Source organism: Odocoileus virginianus, chromosome 2 (assembly GCF_023699985.2).
Source record: "Odocoileus virginianus isolate 20LAN1187 ecotype Illinois chromosome 2, Ovbor_1.2, whole genome shotgun sequence".
NCBI classification, from domain to species: domain Eukaryota; kingdom Metazoa; phylum Chordata; class Mammalia; order Artiodactyla; family Cervidae; genus Odocoileus; species Odocoileus virginianus.
Genome location: NC_069675.1, coordinates 96,868,024 through 96,887,232, shown reverse-complemented (window position 1 = coordinate 96,887,232; position 19,209 = coordinate 96,868,024). Strand labels below are relative to the sequence as shown.

The 19,209-nt window shown below is 57.1% G+C and overlaps 1 protein-coding gene across 5 annotated transcripts in view; it reads left to right on the top strand.

The window, feature by feature from the left end:
* RAPGEF1 (Rap guanine nucleotide exchange factor 1) overlaps positions 1–19,209 on the top strand; it is a 133,724-nt gene that overhangs the window by 93,113 nt on the left and 21,402 nt on the right. For 3 of the 5 annotated variants that reach the window (XM_070454844.1, XM_070454847.1, XM_070454840.1), the window contains 2 exons: positions 836–1,336; positions 5,372–5,574. In XM_070454844.1, coding sequence (XP_070310945.1) covers positions 836–1,336; positions 5,372–5,574 — 704 coding nt within the window. Of the gene's footprint in view, positions 1–835; positions 1,337–5,371; positions 5,575–7,617; positions 7,777–19,209 lie in introns of all 5 variants that reach the window. The other 2 variants (XM_070454838.1, XM_070454831.1) reach the window with 2 other exon arrangements.

Genomic DNA, 19,209 nt, shown 5'->3' with positions numbered 1-19,209 from the left:
CATGTCACTTAGCTCCCTTTGCTCAAGGGGAGCCCACGTGCTCAGAACTGTAAACGGAGGGGAGGGCCCCGGGCAGCTTCTGACAGAGGACAAAGGCAAGTGAGCAGTCTGTGCTGACCTCAGGTGGTGGGGCCGGAGGAGGGTCTGCAGGCAGCTTGGCAGAGGTGTACAGAGCACTGAACTGTTCATGTCCCATGAACTAGACATTTCACTTCTGAGAGTTTTTGTCTTAGGAACACAGTCAGAGGTTTATAGGAGGATTTCTGTGTAGAGACATTAATCTCAGCATCATGAAGAGCCCTGGTAAACTGGGAACAACCTGACCACTCAGTGTAGGAAATCATCAGACTTGTGACATGCCCCCTTGGAGGAACAGTACGCTGTGCTAAAAACCAGTGGACCAAGCCAACACTGCTTATATGGTGTTTTCTCAGAGTTTAAAAAACAGAATCCAGGGGGGAAAAAACTTTGCAGGTAATACATCTAGTGGTCAGCAGAGATTACAGTTAGGTTATGGGACTGTGGGTGATTTTTGTTTTCACCATACGGTTTTTGGCCATGTTTTCTACAGTGGTCATGCATGTTTTTCTTTTAGGTAAAACTTTTAAAAATCTGGGAAAGTGTGAAGAATAGGCTACCTACCAGTCATACTCCCCTCCTGTTTTACTTTTATAAGCAGTAGAAAAGTGTAGCCTATAAAGTAAAGTGGTAGTCTCTGTGGATGAGACGGGAGACGTGTCCCATGAATAGGACGGGTCAGGGAAGAGGAGAGGGTCTTTCCTTTCTGTGGGGGGCCAGGGGCTCATGGTGTGCTTTCCCTGTTGTGTGGATGCAGATCATTACGATCCTGACTACGAGTTCCTTCAGCAAGACCTCTCCAATGCAGACCAGATACCTCAGCAAGTGGCCTGTAACCTCAGCCCGCTGCCGGAGTCCTTGGGGGAGTCTGGGTCTCCATTTCTCGGCCATCCTCTCCAGCTGCCTCTGGGCAGCTGTCCCCAGCCAGATGGGTCCTCGGCGCCCGGGCAGCAGACGGACGTGCCACCGGCCCTGCCTGAGAAGAAGCGCAGGAGTGCGGCCTCCCAGACCTTGGACAGCTCTGGCTGCCGGGCGTCCTACGAGCGACACCCCTCGCAGTACGACAACATCTCCGAGGATGACCTGCAGAACCCAGCCTCCGTCCAGTCCGTCCCCTTCACGCCCTTTGCTGCTATTCTTCCCTTTCAGCAAGGAGGTTCCTCAGCCCCTGTCGACTTCGTGGGTGATTTCACTGTTTCTGAATCAACGGGTGACCCAGAAAAACCGCCGCCTCTCCCTGAGAAGAAAAACAAACACAGTAAGCTTTTGTTACGCTATTGTGGGGTCGTGCCTTTGTGCCCTAAAATGGTGTTGCGTTTATTGAAACAGTAGATCAGAGTCAAACCAGTGGCCTCATCGTTTCACGAAAAGCAGGACCCACACGTACAGGGACACTTACGGGAGCCTTGTGTTGTCAGTACTGGGGGTTGTTCTTCAAGCCTGGTGAGCTGACCTCTCCTCATGGTCTCAGCAGAACGTCAGGCCTGGTCTCCGCAGTGTTTGGCCTTTCACGTGGCAGTCAGCTGACCTGGCCTGAACATGTGGTGACTGAGAGAAACAGGGACTGCAGCCTCAGGACAGCGTCACAGCAGCGTCGGGGCAAAGCAGGGCAGACACCACCTCAGGGCCTTTCTGAGGCTCCTGACAGTTCTCTCTGTTAGAGAGAACCCCCTGGCCCCACTCTGTCTTCTGTTCACAGACCCTGAAGTATCACGTGATGACTTGAGTCTGGGGCTGTTGGTTGGACCAGAGGCTCTGATACATGATGTGATCAGGGCCTGGGGGTAGAGCTGAATTTCGGGGCTTTGTATTCTGAGCATTTCCCAAGTGTGAATTGGCCATCCAGTTCCCAAGCAGCATTGTGCAGAATTTGCTTTTCTGCTCACTCCCCAACTGCTCCACATGGCCCGACTCTCTGCCCACCCTCTCCCCACGTCACCTGCAGGGTTCTGCCTTGTTTTCTGTGGGCAGACTGGCTGCCACTCTCTCTCTGTGTGCGGCCGCGTCAGCCCACCATCCAGGATGCCCTGGCCTCGGTGGGAGCGTCCAGCAGGGGACTGCTGTGACCTTGCTGTGGAACCCGCGCTGCAACCCCAGACGATCGTGTGTGCTTGGCCTGTGCCCAGAAGGGGTGACCACCCTGGATGCCCCCAGCTCGGGTAGTGGCCTCAGTGTGAAGGGAGAGCTTGCTTCGCAGGGCTGAGGGTGTCATTCCTGTCTGTCATGGAAGTTCCCTCACGGGAAGCTGAGGGCATGGAGGGACCTGCAGACAGCTGCGCCAGGGGCATTTCCTTCTGCGCCTCTCCAGGTGTCCTGAAAGCCTGACTGGTTTAGCTCTCCAGTTAAGCCAACTTTCTGGTTATCTGAAAACACAGAAGACCGCCCTGCAAACTTGTCTTTGCCGTAGTCTTAATGTTTGAACCCAGGGTGCTTGTGGTGCCGAGCTGTGACTAAGGGGGACATCCCCACTCCAGACCAACATGGCTGTGTCCCCCCGGGCCCCGGGGCTCCTCTGCTTCGGATCCGGCCTCCTTTCCTCTCTGGCCCCATCACCCCTTCACTCCCTCCCAGGGCATGCACGGTCACACTGAGTAGGTCAGTACTTACTCCTGATGGGGCATCACAGGGCATGGAAGCACCTTACCTGCCAAGCACACACGTGTACAGAGGCCGCGGAGACCGGAGCTCCTGCCACCCTCTGGAGGAGGGGAGGGTGGGGCGTGTCCGGTCCACTCCAGTATATCGGGGTTACCCAGAGGGCTTCTGCTCTGGTCCAGCCCTCCCTGCTTCATAAGGCCCCCAGGTTCAGTCAGCTCCAGCAGTCATTTCATCAGGACCCTCCAGGGTCTTCAGGAAGGCCTGGCTCTGAAGATGGGGCTAGTCCCTCCCTCACCACCGGAAGTCAAAAGTGAAGTCTATTCTGATGCACCTGCCTAAGGAGAGGGAGTGCGGTCCACAGGGATGCCCCCGCGTGAGGAGAGGGAGTGCGGTCCACAGGGACGCCCCCGCGTGAGGAGAGGGAGTGCGGCCCACACGGACGCCTCCGCGTGAGGAGAGGGAGTGCGGCCCACACGGACGGGACGCCCCCGCGTGAGGAGAGGGAGTGCGGTCCACACGGACGCCCCCGCGTGAGGAGAGGGAGTGCGGCCCACACGGACGCCCCCGCGTGAGGAGAGGGAGTGCGGCCCACACGGACGCCCCCGCGTGAGGAGAGGGAGTGCGGCCCACACGGACGCCCCCGCGTGAGGAGAGGGAGTGCGGCCCACACGGACGCCCCCGCGTGAGGAGAGGGAGTGCGGTCCACAGGGACGCCCCCGCGTGAGGAGAGGGAGTGCGGCCCACACGGACGCCCCCGCGTGAGGAGAGGGAGTGCGGCCCACACGGACGCCCCCGCGTGAGGAGAGGGAGTGCGGCCCACGCGGACGCCCCCGCGTGAGGAGAGGGAGTGCGGCCCACGCGGACGCCCCCGCGTGAGGAGAGGGAGTGCGGCCCACGCGGACGCCCCCGCGTGAGGAGAGGGAGTGCGGTCCACACGGACGCCCCCGCGTGAGGAGAGGGAGTGCGGTCCACACGGACGCCTCCGCGTGAGGTGAGAGTGCGGTCCACAGGACGCCCCCACGTGAGGAGCGGGAGTGCGGCCCACACGGACGCCCCCGCGTGAGGAGAGGGAGTGCGGTCCACACGGACGCCTCCGCGTGAGGTGAGAGTGCGGTCCACAGGACGCCCCCACGTGAGGAGCGGGAGTGCGGCCCACACGGACGCCTCCGCGTGAGGAGAGGGCTCCGGCGGCGGCACCACACGGCGCCAGCGGAAGGAGCAGGCGGCTCCCCGGTCCGAGGGCAGGGGCCAGGGCTCGGGCGGCCTGAGGGGCTTCTCGGGAGGAGAGGGTCTGTGCGCCTCCTGAGCACTTCTGCTCTCAGCGTCCGTCCCTCTGGAGGAGGAGCTTCCCGACAGCCTTGTGGGAAGTGGAGAACAGCGTTCTCTCGGACCGGAGGCTCTTGCCTCCCTGCGGGGGCTCTGCAAGACCCGCAGGGGCTGCAGGCCGCTTCAGCACTGCAGGGCCGGATGGCGGACCGCGGGTTCTGTTGGCGCGTCGGTTCTGTGAACCTCTGTGCGAGGCTCCGGTGAGAGAGCTGCAGACGGGAGGCACAGGGTCCCGTCCTCGGGCAGCAGCTTCTGCCCTCAAGCGAGAAGCAGTAAATTCTCGTGTCCCCTATTTGACGATTCTTCCTGAGCCAGACCATTCTCGCTGTCCCCACCCCCATGGAGGTCTTTCACCTGAACAGCATCAGCCCCCTAAAGTGTCTTCTCCCGGCTTCTCAAGACAGGCAGCTCCTGGGGTGGGGTCTTCCGTGGTTCAGACCCCATCCTTGCCGGGTTCACACAGCCCCGCGCACCATGCGGGTCCCTGCGGAGCACTGCCCTGTGGACCCTGGTCCCAGCCAGGGGCCTCTGCCCCTCCTGGAACTCTTCCACCCGTCCTCACCGTATTCTGGAGACGACCCTCTCGCTTCCCTGTTTCACCATCCTCTGTGGGACACCTCCCATCTCGGCCTGTTTTCTGTCTCCCTGGGGAGGGGGTCAGCCCCCCCATGGGTGAAAGAACCATTGCTGGCCCCTGCGGAGTGCCAGCACCTCGGTCAGCGCCTGACCCGGAGCAGGTGCTCAGTGACGATCAGATGAATGTGAGAAACCCAGCTAGCTCGTGAGGAGCCGGGAGGAGGGCTCAGGAGGGAAGGAGCGTGGGGCTGAGAGGGGCTCCTGGGGCGGGGACGCGGTGAGGGGCCTCCGTGAACGCCAGTTGATCACGGCCTGAATCTCTCGGGAGGGAGCATCCGGCTCACAGGGCTGCAGGAAGAGCGACTGGGACAGACGTGCGGAAAGCCCCAGGGATGGTCCAGGAGCGGAGAGCCGAGGCTTGGGCAGGGGGCCCAGGAGCCTGCACCCCTGCCACGGCCCTGCTCTCAAGAGGCTGGGAAACCCCGAGGGCTTCTCGGCAAGAAGTGGGTGCGCCCCTGCGCTTCTCTAAACATAGGCTGCTTCCTAGCATGGTTCTGGGTTCACTGGGGCCTCGAGTGGAAAGGAAGGGAGATCCCGCAGAGCCTGCCCCCGCCCCACCCCCACGCCCCCCTCTCCTCCAGAGGCTGCGTGACACATGGGCGGTGCCCCGCCGCGGCTGTCCACGTGGCGGGACGTCCGAGGGTGCGTACGCAGCCGTACCCCGGCCCCTCCCTGGCCGCTGCGGGGCGGGCGGCGTCTGTGCGCGGCCCCCAGCCCAGCCCTCTGCCCACAGTGCTGGCCTACATGCAGCTGCTTGAGGACTACTCAGAGCCGCAGCCCTCCATGTTCTACCAGACGCCGCAGAAGGAGCACGTGTACCAGCAGAAGAACAAGCTGCTCATGGAGGTGTACGGCTTCAACGACTCCTTCAGCGCTGGCGACGCCCCGCACGAGCTTGCCCCGCCCCCCGCGCTGCCCCCCAAGCAGCGGCAGCTGGTAAGTGGGGGCGCCCCCACCAGAGGCCCAGGATGCCGGGCCTGCTCTCCTGCTCGCATCTAGCCCTGCAGGACTGGCTCCTCCTCCAGAGCGGGCCCCTGCAGCTGGGACTGGCTTGGACTCAGAATGTTTGCTTTCTCTGTGGACAGTCTTTTTTTTTCTCTGTCTCTTTTCTGTGGCTCCAATATAGACCTCCCTGAAAGGAGGGAGTCAATCGGAGCACAGGGCAGGCTCTGTGTGGTGCCATCTGTGGACTCGATTTACATACTGGGCTGCACTACACAACCACTTGCACCCCCCAGCCGGGGCCAGCCCAGTGAGGGCCAGCTCTGTGGAAGCGGGGTGACTGACACAGAGCCACTTTGTGTTTTGGGCCGGCACACCCTTCCTGTTTTAAAACCCCTCCTGTGTCAGGACATGGTGTAGGCAGCACAGAGGGGCCCTCCAGCTGTGGGCAGGCTGGAGAGGCGCTGGGACCAGCGGAGGGCACTCGGGTGCACCTCTCAACCCTCTTCTCTCCGCCACCAGTTTACTAATCGCGTGGACTGTGGCCAGGCTCTAGAATCCAAGCGCCCCGTCCAGCTGAGCTCTCTAGGAAGATTACACCCGGGAGGGCCGTCCGTCAGACCTGCACTTGCTGTCTTGCTCTCGTGCCGGCTGGTCTGCTCGTGTCTTAACCAGAGAGGGCCACCTTCATCCTCTGTGAGGGGACGCTGTCCTAGCTGTTCTGGGAGGCAGATGGCCAGATGGTGAAGGTCCTGAGGTCACTCCTGGAAGCTGCCTGGGCCTCAGCAGTCCTGCGACTGGGCCTTGAGCCCATGCCCGGTCCCGGAGTCGCCAAGCCTTGCCACACACAGTGGCCTCTGGGGCTGGGGCAGCCTGTCTCGTGGAAGGAGGGCCAGGCTCAGGCCAGGGGTCTGGGTTCCAGTCCTGCACTGACCAGCTGTGTCTCCCCAGCTGTGTTCAGGTCTCAGCTCTTCGCCTGCCCTGCTCTCCCCACAGACAGCTGAATATGCCCGATTGTGAGTGTTGTTCACCACAGACACATAGATGCCTGCCCCAGGGACCCCTGACCTAACATGTTTGGTTAAACAGCTGGGCCAGTCTCATTGAGATCTGGTTCTCTCAGCCCCTCCTGCCGGGTGCACAGGTACCCGTCGCCTGGCCCTGGGCGCCCTGTCTGTCCCATGTCCTGTCTCCCACAGGAGCCGAGCCCTGGGGAGAGAGCCCTGAGGGACCGCCTGAGTCCCAGCCCCGGTGAGAGCTGGCACAGCGCCTCACCTCGCAGTGGGGCGGCGGTCCAAGGGGCTCTCTGGAGAGAGGCTGCCAGGGGGCCCTGCAGGGTGGGCAGACATCCTGTGAACATCCCCTCCCCATGGCCCCTGTCACCCCCTCTTTAAAGTGAGGCTGAGAGAGCTGGAGAGACGGGCTCAAAGCCCACAGCAGAAGTGGAAGCCCAGACACGTGTGACACCCCCTGTGTGACTGCTGGGTGCCCCTTTTCCAGTGCCACTGCAAGAAGTGTGACTGTTTTCCAGACAGAAGTGAGCATGACAGGTACACCTGTCGGCCCACGGGCCCTGAGGGCAGCCTGGTTCTAGGTGCTTTACGTGCACACAGCCATCTACCGGCAACCTGAGGTGCAGAGAGCATCATGTGATGCCCGAGGCCAAGCCAGTCCCACATGGCAAGGCCAAGATTAGGGCCCAGGCCGCCTGGTTCCTGCTCCGCACCACGAAGTGCAGTCTCTCCCACAGAGGAATACTGGGGCCCTGAGGAAGCGGAGGAGCTGGGGTGCACATGCAAGTCCACGTGACTCCTTCCATCTTACCGGCGCTTCCAGTGGACACAGGGGTGAAGAGGGCACCCGCCCCCCAGCTCACCTTTGACGGACGTCCTTGACCCCTTGCTGGGCCAAGAAGCCGTCCCTCTCCAGAAGGTCCCAGCAGATCGGGTAGCAGCCTGCCTCCTTTATGTGTACATGCCTGACTGTTCTCTGCTTTTCTCCCTCCTGCCCTGTCTCCTCCCTCGTTCCTCTGTCCAGCAGGCCTCCTATGCTGCTTCTTCCTTCTCCTCTGTCTCCTACTGTGTCCAGCAAACTAAAGTGGCCTTCACCCCCGAGGACGGCAGTGCCGGTCAGGGCATCAGTGTGTCCGTCTCTAACTCCTTTCTCAGCCGGCACGGCAGCTTACCTGTGCCCTCGGTGAGTTGCTCCCTGCACTCGCTACTGGGAACCTGGGGAGCGAGACCTTTCCCTCGTGGCCGATGCCTCCTGACATGCGTGCTGCTGCCCGTCGCCGGCTCCGGCCCTCCACAGACCCCAGACAGGAAAGGTGGCCTGAAGGTCGGTGTGAGTGGCTGGGGCGGCTTGGGGTGGGACTGTTAGCAGCCACGCTCAGAGCATCATCACTTAGGCGTAAGCTGGCAGAGATGTTTTGGCCTTTTTATTCTGTTCTCCTACTGGGTATTGAGTCAGCTGTGTAGTGTTCTGTGCTTAAAAAGGAATATTCCTCACTTAGGAAGCAGAGCAGGCTGTACCCAGTATGATAGAGCTGGAGTTAAAGGAGCTGCGTCAATTAGCTTTTGCTACCTCTTGCTACGTAACAAATCACCCCAAAACCTGTGACTTAAAGAGCAGTAACCATTTGTCCTTGCCGGAAAGTGAAAGTTGCTCAGTTGTGTCTGATTGTTTGTGACCCCATGGACTCTACAGTCCATGAAATTATCCAGGCCAGAATACTGGAGTGGGTAGCCTTTCCCTTTTCCAGGGTATCTTCCCAACCCAGGGATTGAACCCAGGTCTCCCACATTGCAGGCGGATTCTTTATCAGCTGAGCCACCAGGGAAGCCTTGCCTAGGACACAGCTTAGCAGCACAGCTGTGCTGATCGGGGCAGGCCTGGCTGCCAAAAGCTAGACTTGCCCACATCCCTGGCACTCCAGTGGGGACTAGTCTGGCAGTGACCCTCCTGACCCGTCCACTACATCAGGCCAGCCTGGACTTGTTCACAGGGCAGTCGGCTGGGCTCCAGGAAGACAGATGGGAACTTGGAGGCATCATAAGATCTCGACGTAGGGCTGGCATGCGTCCTCTGGGTCAGGCCCCAGGCAGTGCAGCCTGGGGAGGAGAGTGGACTCAACCTTCACTGGGCAAGGCCTTCCACGGGTCACCCTGTGGAGGTGGGGCGGCAGGAGGAGGGCTGGCGCGGTGTCTACAGACACGGAGACGCTGATACCTTGGAGGCCACACAGGTCTGCTGTCTTCTTCTGGGATCTGCATCTGCTCAAGAACCTGACCACCCCCGCCTCCTGCTAACTCTATCCAGTGACACCCTGGGTGTCAGGGCTTGGGAAAGGGCTCTCCAGGGGAGCTTGGTGGACCCATCCCGAGGTGACTCACATCCTCCCAGGCCTCAAGTTCAGTTCTCTGGGGTGGCACTTTTCCTTGCCTCCTCTTCTGTGAATGGGAGGACTAAGTAAAATCACAGGAAACTTCCAGGCATGTAGTAAGCTTAGAACGTCTGTCATTATTGCTCTTGTCTTAAGAGCTCTGCGTTCTAGTCTTGGCTTGTTCTGGTCCTGTGCATGAGTGCCTGGGCAGATGTCTTCACCTGCCTGGACTCCCTTTGCCCTCTTGAGTGACCAGGTTGACCTGGTGACGTCAGGGCCCTCGCCAAGTGTGGGCTCCCAGTGTCGTCTTGTCCGGTCTCCATATTTAAGAGCCACCCAGCACCCAGGTGAAGCTGGTCCTCCCCATTGAGGGGACCTCGGGATGCAGTCTTCCCTTTAGCGCCCAGACCTCGCCGGGTGAGGCAGGACCACTCCCCATCCCTCCCCGGCTCTGGTGCACAGGCGCCCTCTGTTTCCTCAGCAGCCACCTCCAGCAGCTCTTTTCACAGATCTTGCAAAACTTGGCCTTGAGACAATCCTAGGTCTTGACGTGTTTTTTATCCCCCCCTCCCCTCTGTGAATAGAAAGTAAGTGTAAGTTTTCCTAAGAATGTCTACAACATCCCTTTTGAGTAGTTTGGGGAGAAGACTGAATGAACTGGACTGTATACTATAGAATTAAGAAGAATTCGAGGACATTTTAATTAAGCTGGGGTATGAGTGTGTCATAGTTTCCCCCTCAGCACACAGGAGTCTTACAGCATGCTGCATCTCAGCGCCAGCTCCACAAAGGGGCCCGAGGGGAGCGAGCTAAGAAGGTTGCTTTACTTCACTTGAAGCGGAGCCTCCAGAGATGTTAGTAATGGCCTAAATATATGGAGTACTTGACATCTGAAATGCAGAAAGCCCGGAGAAATGATTTAGCCATAATACCAGTATGTTTTTCATGTATATTCTCTGCTTACATTTTGAGATGAGCCCCAGACAGAGGGCTTTGATGTGCTCTTGGAGCAGCGCTTTATTGCCAAATGTCTTTGTTCCTTCATCCCTGGACTCGTGTCATCAGTCCAGCATGGAATTCCCAAGAGCTGCCTCATAGGAAAATAGCAGGTGCCAAAACTGAAGTTCTTTGCCCAGTGACCAGGAAGATTGAAAACCTTGCCAAGGGAATTGTAGAGCAGTGAACCTGCACTGATCAGTTTAAAATGAAGGAGGTGCTAAAGAAGCATTCTTATTCACTTTTCCTGGGATCCCACGGAGGGTTTGTTTTGGTAAGAACGGAGCCGCTCCCAGTGTGGGTCAGGCAGCCAGAAGGATCCAGCACAAGCAGGACGGCCCGTCGTCCTTGAGAAGCCAATGCAAGGGAGAAGGCAGAGTGAGTCAAGCGGAAAGGAGACTCCGATTCAGGCAGGGCGTGGGCAGCAGTGAGAGTCACAGACTTCTGGGGATGGCTGTGGGCAGTGGAGGCAGGGTGGTGTCAGGAGGGGGTGCTTGAGTCGTGGTCTGAAGTCCCGTTAAGATTTCAGGGAGATGAAGGTCAGTGAGGGACCTACCTGAAGGTGAGGAGTAGAAGCTTGTCTCAAGTGTAAACTCTCAGGACTGAGGTCCAGGGAGAGCGGCTGGAGGGGTGACAACAGCCAGCCCTTCGCGCATCCTGCCCCTCAGTCAAAACCTGCTACTCCCTCCTGGGTGCTGCCCTCTGGGCTCGGGCCCAGCATTGACCGCTCTTTCCCCGCTTGTCCCCAGATGTGTTCCTGCTCGTGTTCCTGGGAGGTGCCCACCCTCCTTTTCACAGTCTTTGTCTGGGTCTGCTTAGCCCCCAGTCCACAGACCCCCTTCCCTTCCTGGCATGCACTATGATTCTAGGAGACTTGAACAGCTACCCAGACATGTGGCGTCTGGGACATTAAGACCGGTTTTGTAGAAGAAGGTGTTCAGGGAAATGATGAGCTACTGTGAGGCCAGAACAATGTGGAAAGCTAGGTGCAGCCACCCCCCGGGCTTGGACAGCCGGCCCCCTCATGCCTTGCAGTATGCCTGCCCCTTGGTGGCACGGGTGAGTGTTTGAGTGATGGGCCCCCTGAGATACACCTCTCAGATGTGGTGCTGCTGTCCTCTTCCTGCCCCTGGATTCTCCTCCATCACTTGTACCCCTGGCCGTCTGCCCTGTCCTCACTGCAGCCTTGCCCGTGCTGGCTGCCGACTCCCACCTCTCCCCAAACTCCCATCCCTCCAGCACCAGTCCTTCCCCTGCCACCCTTGATTCCCACCGCTGTTCCCACTGTGACCCTTCTTGGGCTTGCATTTTCTCCATTCTGATCCCTAGTGGTGCGAAATCTTGGAAGCTCTGAGTTGGGTCCATATTCACTTTACCCTTGACCAACGTATTATTGGGAATCTATTAATAATCATGAGGGTTTCCAGTCCTCCAGACATTACAACACTGATGTTATAAAAGCTACCATCCTCCATGCCTATTCTTTCTTGGCTCACTGATATTTACTGTCACCAAGAGATATAGCTGGATGCTAGGAGTCTGTTGAAATATTTTCTTTACCATCTTGGCTTCCAAAATGATTCTGGAGAAGCAAAACTTTCAGAAGACCCAGAAGAAGAACTTCAGAAATACCCATAATAACTGTCTTCTGTGTTTAAAAATCTTCTGGGTAAGAAAGTCATGTGTGTCCTGTTGAGGACTTCAGTTTAAAGGGGGACAGCGTGTGGAGCCGCTGGCCGTGATCCTCTGAGAGCCAGGCCAGGCTTCTATGCTGCAGCACACAGGCCCTTCTAGGACCCTGCCCCAGGAGAGGCTCGCTCTGTCCACCCCGCTCCTTGGCCTCCTGTCACCAGCCATCACTGAGACAAAGGTCGAAAGGCCAAACGGAAGGAGAGGGAGATAGGAAGGAAGACTGTGGACCACAGCAGGTGAGGGAGGGAGGTAGGAAGGAAGACTGTGGACCACACAGCAGGTGAGGGAGGGAGATAGGAAGGAAGACTGTGGACCACACAGGTGTGTCCTCCTGCTGGTTAAGTAGGCTCCCGCCTCCCCCTTCTGTCCCTGTGTCTTCCTGACATCATCTTTTCCTCACTGCTTCCTGCCTGGCCAGAGCGTACTTAACTCTGAGAGAGGAGGGTCTGTGGGCAGCACCGGGGGCCCAGGGCAGGCAGGTTCGTCTCTGAGCTGACCTCTCTTGGGCACTTTGTTCTGTCGGCCTGCCCAACCTTCCGAGGTTTCCTGGAGAGTGGCCCCCAGCACCGTCAGCAGTGGGAAAAGCAGGGCTGTTATGCCAGCCGTGCAGGAGTCTTTGCAGGCCCCTCTGAGTCTGGCCTGAGATCTTCACAGTCTTTTCCGGCCTGCTGGGCCCTTGAAATGCAATGTGGCTCCTCCAGAACATTCCCCCATGCCTTTCTGCCCTTCTTCAATAACCAGGTGCCCGTGTGGCCAGTGCTTCCCTGAAGTGTGACCTCCGAGTTCACTGCCACTCCGAGCCCAGACACGGCCTTGTAAGAAGGAGGCATGGGAGGGCCAGCACTCTTGGGGGCTCCTAACCCACTCAGGTAGAGGTAGAAGCCTGGCTCTGTGTCAGGCCCCCATCCTGAGCCCAGGGTGAGCCCACCTCACCTGCGGTGGACACCCAAGGGCCAAGGACCAGGGCTTAGGGATCTTGTCCTGGGGGCTCGCCAAAACAGCTGCTCCGCCCCCTCTGTTTCTGTCCCTCCTTCTGAAGACTCCCTGACTCTTGTTGCTGCTCATGTCATTGTGGACAGTCAGCGCTCACAGACTAGCTTCGGACAGGTACTTATCTGCCTCCCCTCGCTGATGCCTACAGCTGACTCAGTCCATGACAGTCCTCTGGTCAGGGACCGTAAGGCCCCCAGATCCCTGGGAAGGTCCTGTGTGACATGACCCCTGAGGGTGCTGGCCACATGTTGATGGTTGCTTTTACTCTTGTGATTTCAGGCTGTTTGTCAACTTGTCAGGGGCCCTTCCCTCCTGCTCTGTGATGGAATGTTTTACCTACGTCCTGGAGATAGACACCAGACTAGAGAAGCTGAACCACTAGCTAAGAGTTTTAAGTCAGAGCTGAGGTTAGAATCAGATCCCCCTCATGAAAAGTACAGTGTCAGGTTGACATTTATGAATTATTCATTGACCAGTAAGCGTTGAGACCCAAGAAGGCTCAGAAGAAAGAAAAGCCTGTGCGCGGGCCAGACATCAAGAGATGCGCTTTTTTTGTCCTGACAGTTTTCTGACGCAGGACAGAGTGTAGCCGCAGGCTCTCCATAGAGTGCTAAGAGTAGGTGTGAGTTAGAGCCCCTGTCGTGCTGCGTAAAGCCACACTGAGTAAAAAAAATAGTGGAGTTGTATTTCTAGAACTAAATTCAGATCACTATGGAATCTACTAAATCTTCCTATGAAGAGTTGACGTTATCGAGGTTAATGTTTCGTTTTTTAACACAGGGAAGCATTTCTTAAAATGATTTTCTTTCTTTCTTTCTTTTTGCCGGTGCTGGGTCTCCATGGCTGTGCAGGCTTTTCTCTAGTTGCAGTGAGCGGGGGTGCCCTCTATTGTGCTCTCGCTTCCCATTGCAGTGGCTTCTCTTGTTGGACTGGCTCTAGGACACACAGGCGTCAGCAGTGGTGGCTCATAGTTGTGGTTCCCGGGCTCTAGAGCATGGGCTCAGTTGCCCTGCAGCATGTGGGATCTTCCTGGAGCAGGGATAGAACCCGTGTCTCCTGCATTGGCAGGCAGATTCTTTACCACTGAGCCACCAGGGAAGCCCTAAGGTTAATATTTAAAGAATATACAGAGCATCTCAAGATGTATTGGAGGTTCTCACAAAAATGTAATTAGCCATGAAACCATTGGCCAAAAATGTAGTGTTTTTCAAGGGAAATCTTGTGATTCAAATCCTAAAGCATGAAACATGAGAGGAAACATAGTAAATTTCTGCTTTTACTTGTCCTCAAGTTCTCCTGAGCAGAATATTTTTGTTCTTCTACATCCTTTGTTGTAGAATTACAAATTAGAATTTTAAATGAATTTAAAAAGACTCCACCAAGAAGTTTATTCGAAAAGAGAGAAGGCATTTTTTGGACACACGTGACGTCAACATTGCCTTCCTTGGGCGAGCTGAGTGCCGTCTCCTTGTTCACAAAAGGGGACCCACAGCAGTGTCTCCCCTCGCCTCGAGTGCAGGAGCTCACAGTATCAGCCTCCGACCCTGCCACTTGGCTTCAGAAACTCCGCTTTTGACATTATCTAACATGTAGTAATTATAAATTAACACAGGCATCTCAAAGAAGGAAGTTCCCTCTGGGCCTAAGATGGGTTTCATAAACACGTAGTTAACTGGGACCAGGAAGGAGAGAGGAGACAGGCAGTCTTGTGGCCGGTTTGCCCCTTGGAGTGAGAAGGACTGTTATCAAGGGTCCTTCCTGGTGACCTCGGAATGGTCATGTCCCATCTGAGAACTGAATCAGGTGTGGTGGTTTCCAGGAGATCCCGCCCCAGGAAATCGAGGCTGTGTGTTTTGCAGCGGCTAAAAGCTTTACTTTCTTCCAAGAGAAATAACTGAGGCCCACATTGTGTGGACACTCACAGGCATATTTGAAGGACGCGTCCGCTGAGCCCAGGACTGGCCCTGGGCTATAGTTCCCACCGGCTCACTATAGGAGAAGAAAGCCCAAATCACCTTCGAATTGCAGCTCCTTTGAATATGTTTTCTCCCAAATGAGGGATAAAACTTTAAGCCCCCAAACAAGCTGTCCAAGCTAAGTAGCCTTCAAAAACCCTGAAGTCACGAGTCTCGTTGGAGCCAAGAGTGTACAAACACTTGGTGGCGACAGTCAGTCCATTCACTCAGATGAGCGCATCTCCCATGATTGGTAGGGCTGGGCGTTCTCCAGAGCGTGGAGCCCCAGTCACTGTGGAGTTGCTGTGGTTGGCAGGGCTAGATGTTCTCCAGAGCTTGGGGCCTGCCCAAGTCACCCTGGAGTAGCCGTAATGGTCAAGGTCCTCTGGCCTGCAGCCTCAGCCCTTGGCTGCTGGCATGCTGACCGCCTCCTCTGGGCCCTGGCCTTCTGATAATCACAGGGATTAGATGAAATGTCTGTCATGTTGAGGAATCAGAAGTTTCCTTATGAAGATCTACTTTCCTGCTTTCTTGCCAACACAGTGCAGGGCCTGTCCCTAGTCATCTTTCATGCCAGGATATAATGGAAAGGAAGTGGCACTGAAAACTGGTGCCTGCCCAGCTTCAGGAAGCTCTGCTACCTAGCACATCAAGGCCACACATCAAGGCATTTGCCCTCCTCCTTTACATCCAGAAGACTCTCGGTGGTTCGTTCAGGTGTGTAGTTCGAAGAGTGGGTTGGTGGCTCCTATGTCTCTGTACCAAGTTACAGTCCTCCTTACGAAGATGCAGAGACAGGCTGGAAGGGGCAGCCATGGACCTAGTAAGCCACGGCTGGGCTCACCTTGGCAGAGATGGTGCTGGGACGGCCCCCTCACTCTCAGGGAGCACTCTGGGCACATGACAGGCCCTAAGCGTGCGATCCTGCAGCTCTGCGAGGTCTGGTCTGCTCGCTCCACTCAGAGACCTCCCAAGTGATGACCAGCCTGCAAGAGGCAGTGAGCCAAGGCCTGACATACACGTCAGACACGTAGAGAAAAGATCTCTGCATCTTTGTAAGGAGGATCGTAAACTCGGTGCAGAGTAAATGAGGTGGTTCACATAAAACCTTCAGCACCTCATCTGCCCAGCGGGACGCCTTCAGTGAGAATAGCTGTCATCCCCACCATCATGAGATGGCTCTTGCTGGCTCTTTGACTGTGCGATCAGGGCTGACGCCGGGGGCCCGGTGCCCCTCTTCCGACTGCTTCTCCTCCTCAGAAGAGCATGCATAGATCTTCCGCAGAAACATGCCGCCTCCCGACAGGCAGCCTGTCCCATTATAGACTCCTGGGTCCAGACAGTCTTACTCCGGCTATAAATAAAAATTCCTGCCGCAGAGCGCAGCAGCAAAGCCCAGCACCAGCCAGATCCTAAAATAGACTCCAGGCTGTGGGGAAGGCGTGTTTTCTGCTCCGTGGCCAGCCCTGCGTTCTCCCTGGCCTTGTGAAATAAATATGATCTTAAAGGGCCTGGAAACACCACTCAGCAGAGGTGGTGGATACCGGATTTGTTGGCTGCAGGTGCAGGCATGAGCCTGAGAGCCGGGGCGGGGGGGGGGGGGGGGGGGGTACTGGCCTGGTGGTGATTAGAGAGCAGCCGTGCGTGTGCCCCCCCCCCCCCCGTGGTGATTAGAGAGCAGCCGTGCATCGCACCCCCCCCCCCCACCGCCCCCTGAAGGTGATGTTCAGGCCTGGCTGCTGTCCCAGCAGGACCGCATAGCTTGAATACCAGAGCTGAGCCCAGGCAGCCTAGTTGTTGCTGAGGGAAGGAGGGCAGGGCAGCCAGCCGCTCTGTCCCAGGGACGCCCACCCTCCTTCCCTTCTCCTGGCGGCCGCCCTCTCCTCTGCTGTCCTCACCCTCGGTGGCCTCCCCTGCAGACCCGCACCTGCGCAGCCAGGGCAGCTTGCCCACGACCCCCCGCACCCGCCGTCGAGACACTGCTGAGTCAGGCGACATTCTGGGCACCTTGGTTAATAACAGCGTTAGGATCCATTCCTAAGCATTCCCTCATTCAGCAAGTATGTACTGAGTTAATTAAACGCCTCGGCTGTTTTTCGAGGCGCTCCTAAGGGTATCTTGGAGGGCAGGAGAGGAGAGCTGACGCTGATTGCTTGCCACCCAGCCGAACGTACAGGGCGTCTCAGTAAACGTGCACAGAGCCCCTGGGAGGAACTGCTGTTTCCAGCCCCGGTTTACAGAGGAGGAGACTGAGGCTCCAGAGCTCACACCCCCTGCCCGAGGCCACACAGGCAGAGAGCTCAGGACCCAGGTGCAGGTCCGCATGACTTGAGCACATGCCCTCTCAGCGGTTGCCTCAGCTCCCAGAAAAGGCACCTGCTGTGTGTATGTGTGTGTGTGTGTGTGTGTGTGTGTGTGTGTGTGTGTGTGTGTGTGTGTGTGGTGTGTGTGTGTGTGTGTGTGTGTGTGTGTGTGGTGTGTGTGTGTGTGTGTGTGTGTGTGTGTGTGTGTAAGTTAGGGCTTGGCTACTGCAGGGCCCGCTCCAGTGCTCTATGCGTTTTCAGGCTTCAGGGATGGGGATGTCAGTGAGCACACATCAGGACCCCAGAGCCAGCGTTTGGCCTGGTTCGTTCTGGCTGCTGTAACAGATTACTGCAGCCTGGGCGGCTTATAACAGCAAGTGTGTTTCTCGCAGCTCCAGAGGCCAGAAGATCCAGGCCCAGTATGGTTGGGCGAGGCCCTCTTCCTGGTCACAGACTTTTCTTGGTCCTCACGTGGCAGAGGGTAGAGCCTCTTTTCTGTAGCACAGACCCCAGCATCTGGCCAGGGGAGGGGGGGTGGTGGTGAGGATTTCAACATATAGATTGGGGGGGGGGGTGAGGATTTCAACATATAGATTGGGAGGGGGCACCAACATTCTGATCATAGCCACACCGAAGGTGAATTATGAGCGAGGCAGAGTCGTGGCCAGGAAAGAGGCCCCTGTGCGCAGAAGTGAGCATCTGGCAGGCCTGGGGGCCGGACTCCTGCGGGAGTCTGCAGCCACTGCCCCAGAATGGCTGGCACGGGGGTCCCTCAGATGGTCTCCCAGGACCGGCTGGGCCGTCCCCTCCCTCAGCTGATGCATTTCACTCGTGGTCCTCTCCGGGCAACTTCTCTGCCAGTGAGAGTGCCTCCCTGTGGCTGTGGGGGGAGCATCCTCCAGAGGTGAAACCCCCCAAAGCCAGACACACGCCACACCTCGGTCGCCCCCAGCAAGGCCCTGGCTTGGACGGCTGCTCTGAGAGGTCAGATGGAAGGCGGTGGCCCCTGGCCCTGAGGCGGGTGCCCCGTGGACGCTCGGGCTCCGCAGTCCCGGGGGAGGACAGCTGAGCCGGGGCCCCACTGCTGCAGGCTTTTCCCCAAAGAAGGCACGTGGACAGATGGGACCAACAGGAGCCCGGGCCTCATTGTCGGCACTGTGCTTCTTCATGCGTTCCCCTGTGTGTCTGGGTTGGCCTTGAGCTTCTGAATTAGGTGGGAGTAAGATGTGTGGGGACAGTCAGTTTTTAGGCAGGTACCCTGGGTTGGATATAAACCAACAGCCATGGGGCTTGTGGCCTCACCAAGGAGCGGGGAGTTCCGAACTCTGATACAAACCCCGGGGGATTGGGGGTCGGGGGCGCAGAGGGGGGTGTGCTTGTCCCTTGAGTGATAGCAGCTCTCCCTCCAGGTTGAAGTGTAGCTTTAGAGAAACCCTAAAGGAATGAGTGGCTTTAGCCTCTCATTAGATTAGGACTTCATTTCTTCTTGCTCCATTTCAGGATTTCAAAAATCCTGTGCCAGGTACTCCCTGGCAGTCCAGTGGTTAGGACTCCTTGCTTTCACCGCCAGGGGCCCAGATTTAACCCCTGATCAGGGAACTAAGATCCCACACACCTCACCAAAAAAAAATCCTATGCCAGAATGTAGAGAGGACAGTTGAGGAAGCGGTGTGCCTGTTTGTTTTTTGGGCGGGCTTTTGTCAAGTTCCAGCCGCTAATGATGGGAAGTGAGCCTGGCAGGGGCTCCAAACTCAGCCCCTGCCGCACATTTGTCCCCATTTCTCTAGGACAGTGGGCAGGCCTGGCCACCCCAGGGGACTGTTAGCCTAGTGGTCTCCGACCCTCCTTCCACAGCAGAGCCCAGGCCTGAGTCTGTGCTCACAGGCTCTGCTCTCTGCCCAGCCTGACTTAAGGCTTTTCTCTCGTGATGGGACCCTCGGAGAGCAGAGCCTTGCAGTCCTAAGGGGGCATCAGAGGCGTTGCACTTCATCTGTTAAAGAAAGAAAAAGAAAGAAAAAAGATGGGCAGAAAAGGAAATGCACTCAGAAATGTTTAGTGTTTTGGGAACACAATTCTTTCAACCATTTTTAAAGCTTATCACTTCCCTTCCAAAAGGATTTGAAGTGACTACCATATTGAAAAGGCTTGCGGTATTTGACTTTCAAGGACTAAAATCAGATTCATCAAAAAAAAATAAAAATGAGTAAATGTGACCAGGTGTCTGCACACGCTCGGTTCAGTCATGAGGTTCCTGGGAGGACAGTCGGCATAGACAAGACCACATAGGTTCAATTTTCTGACAGAGGAT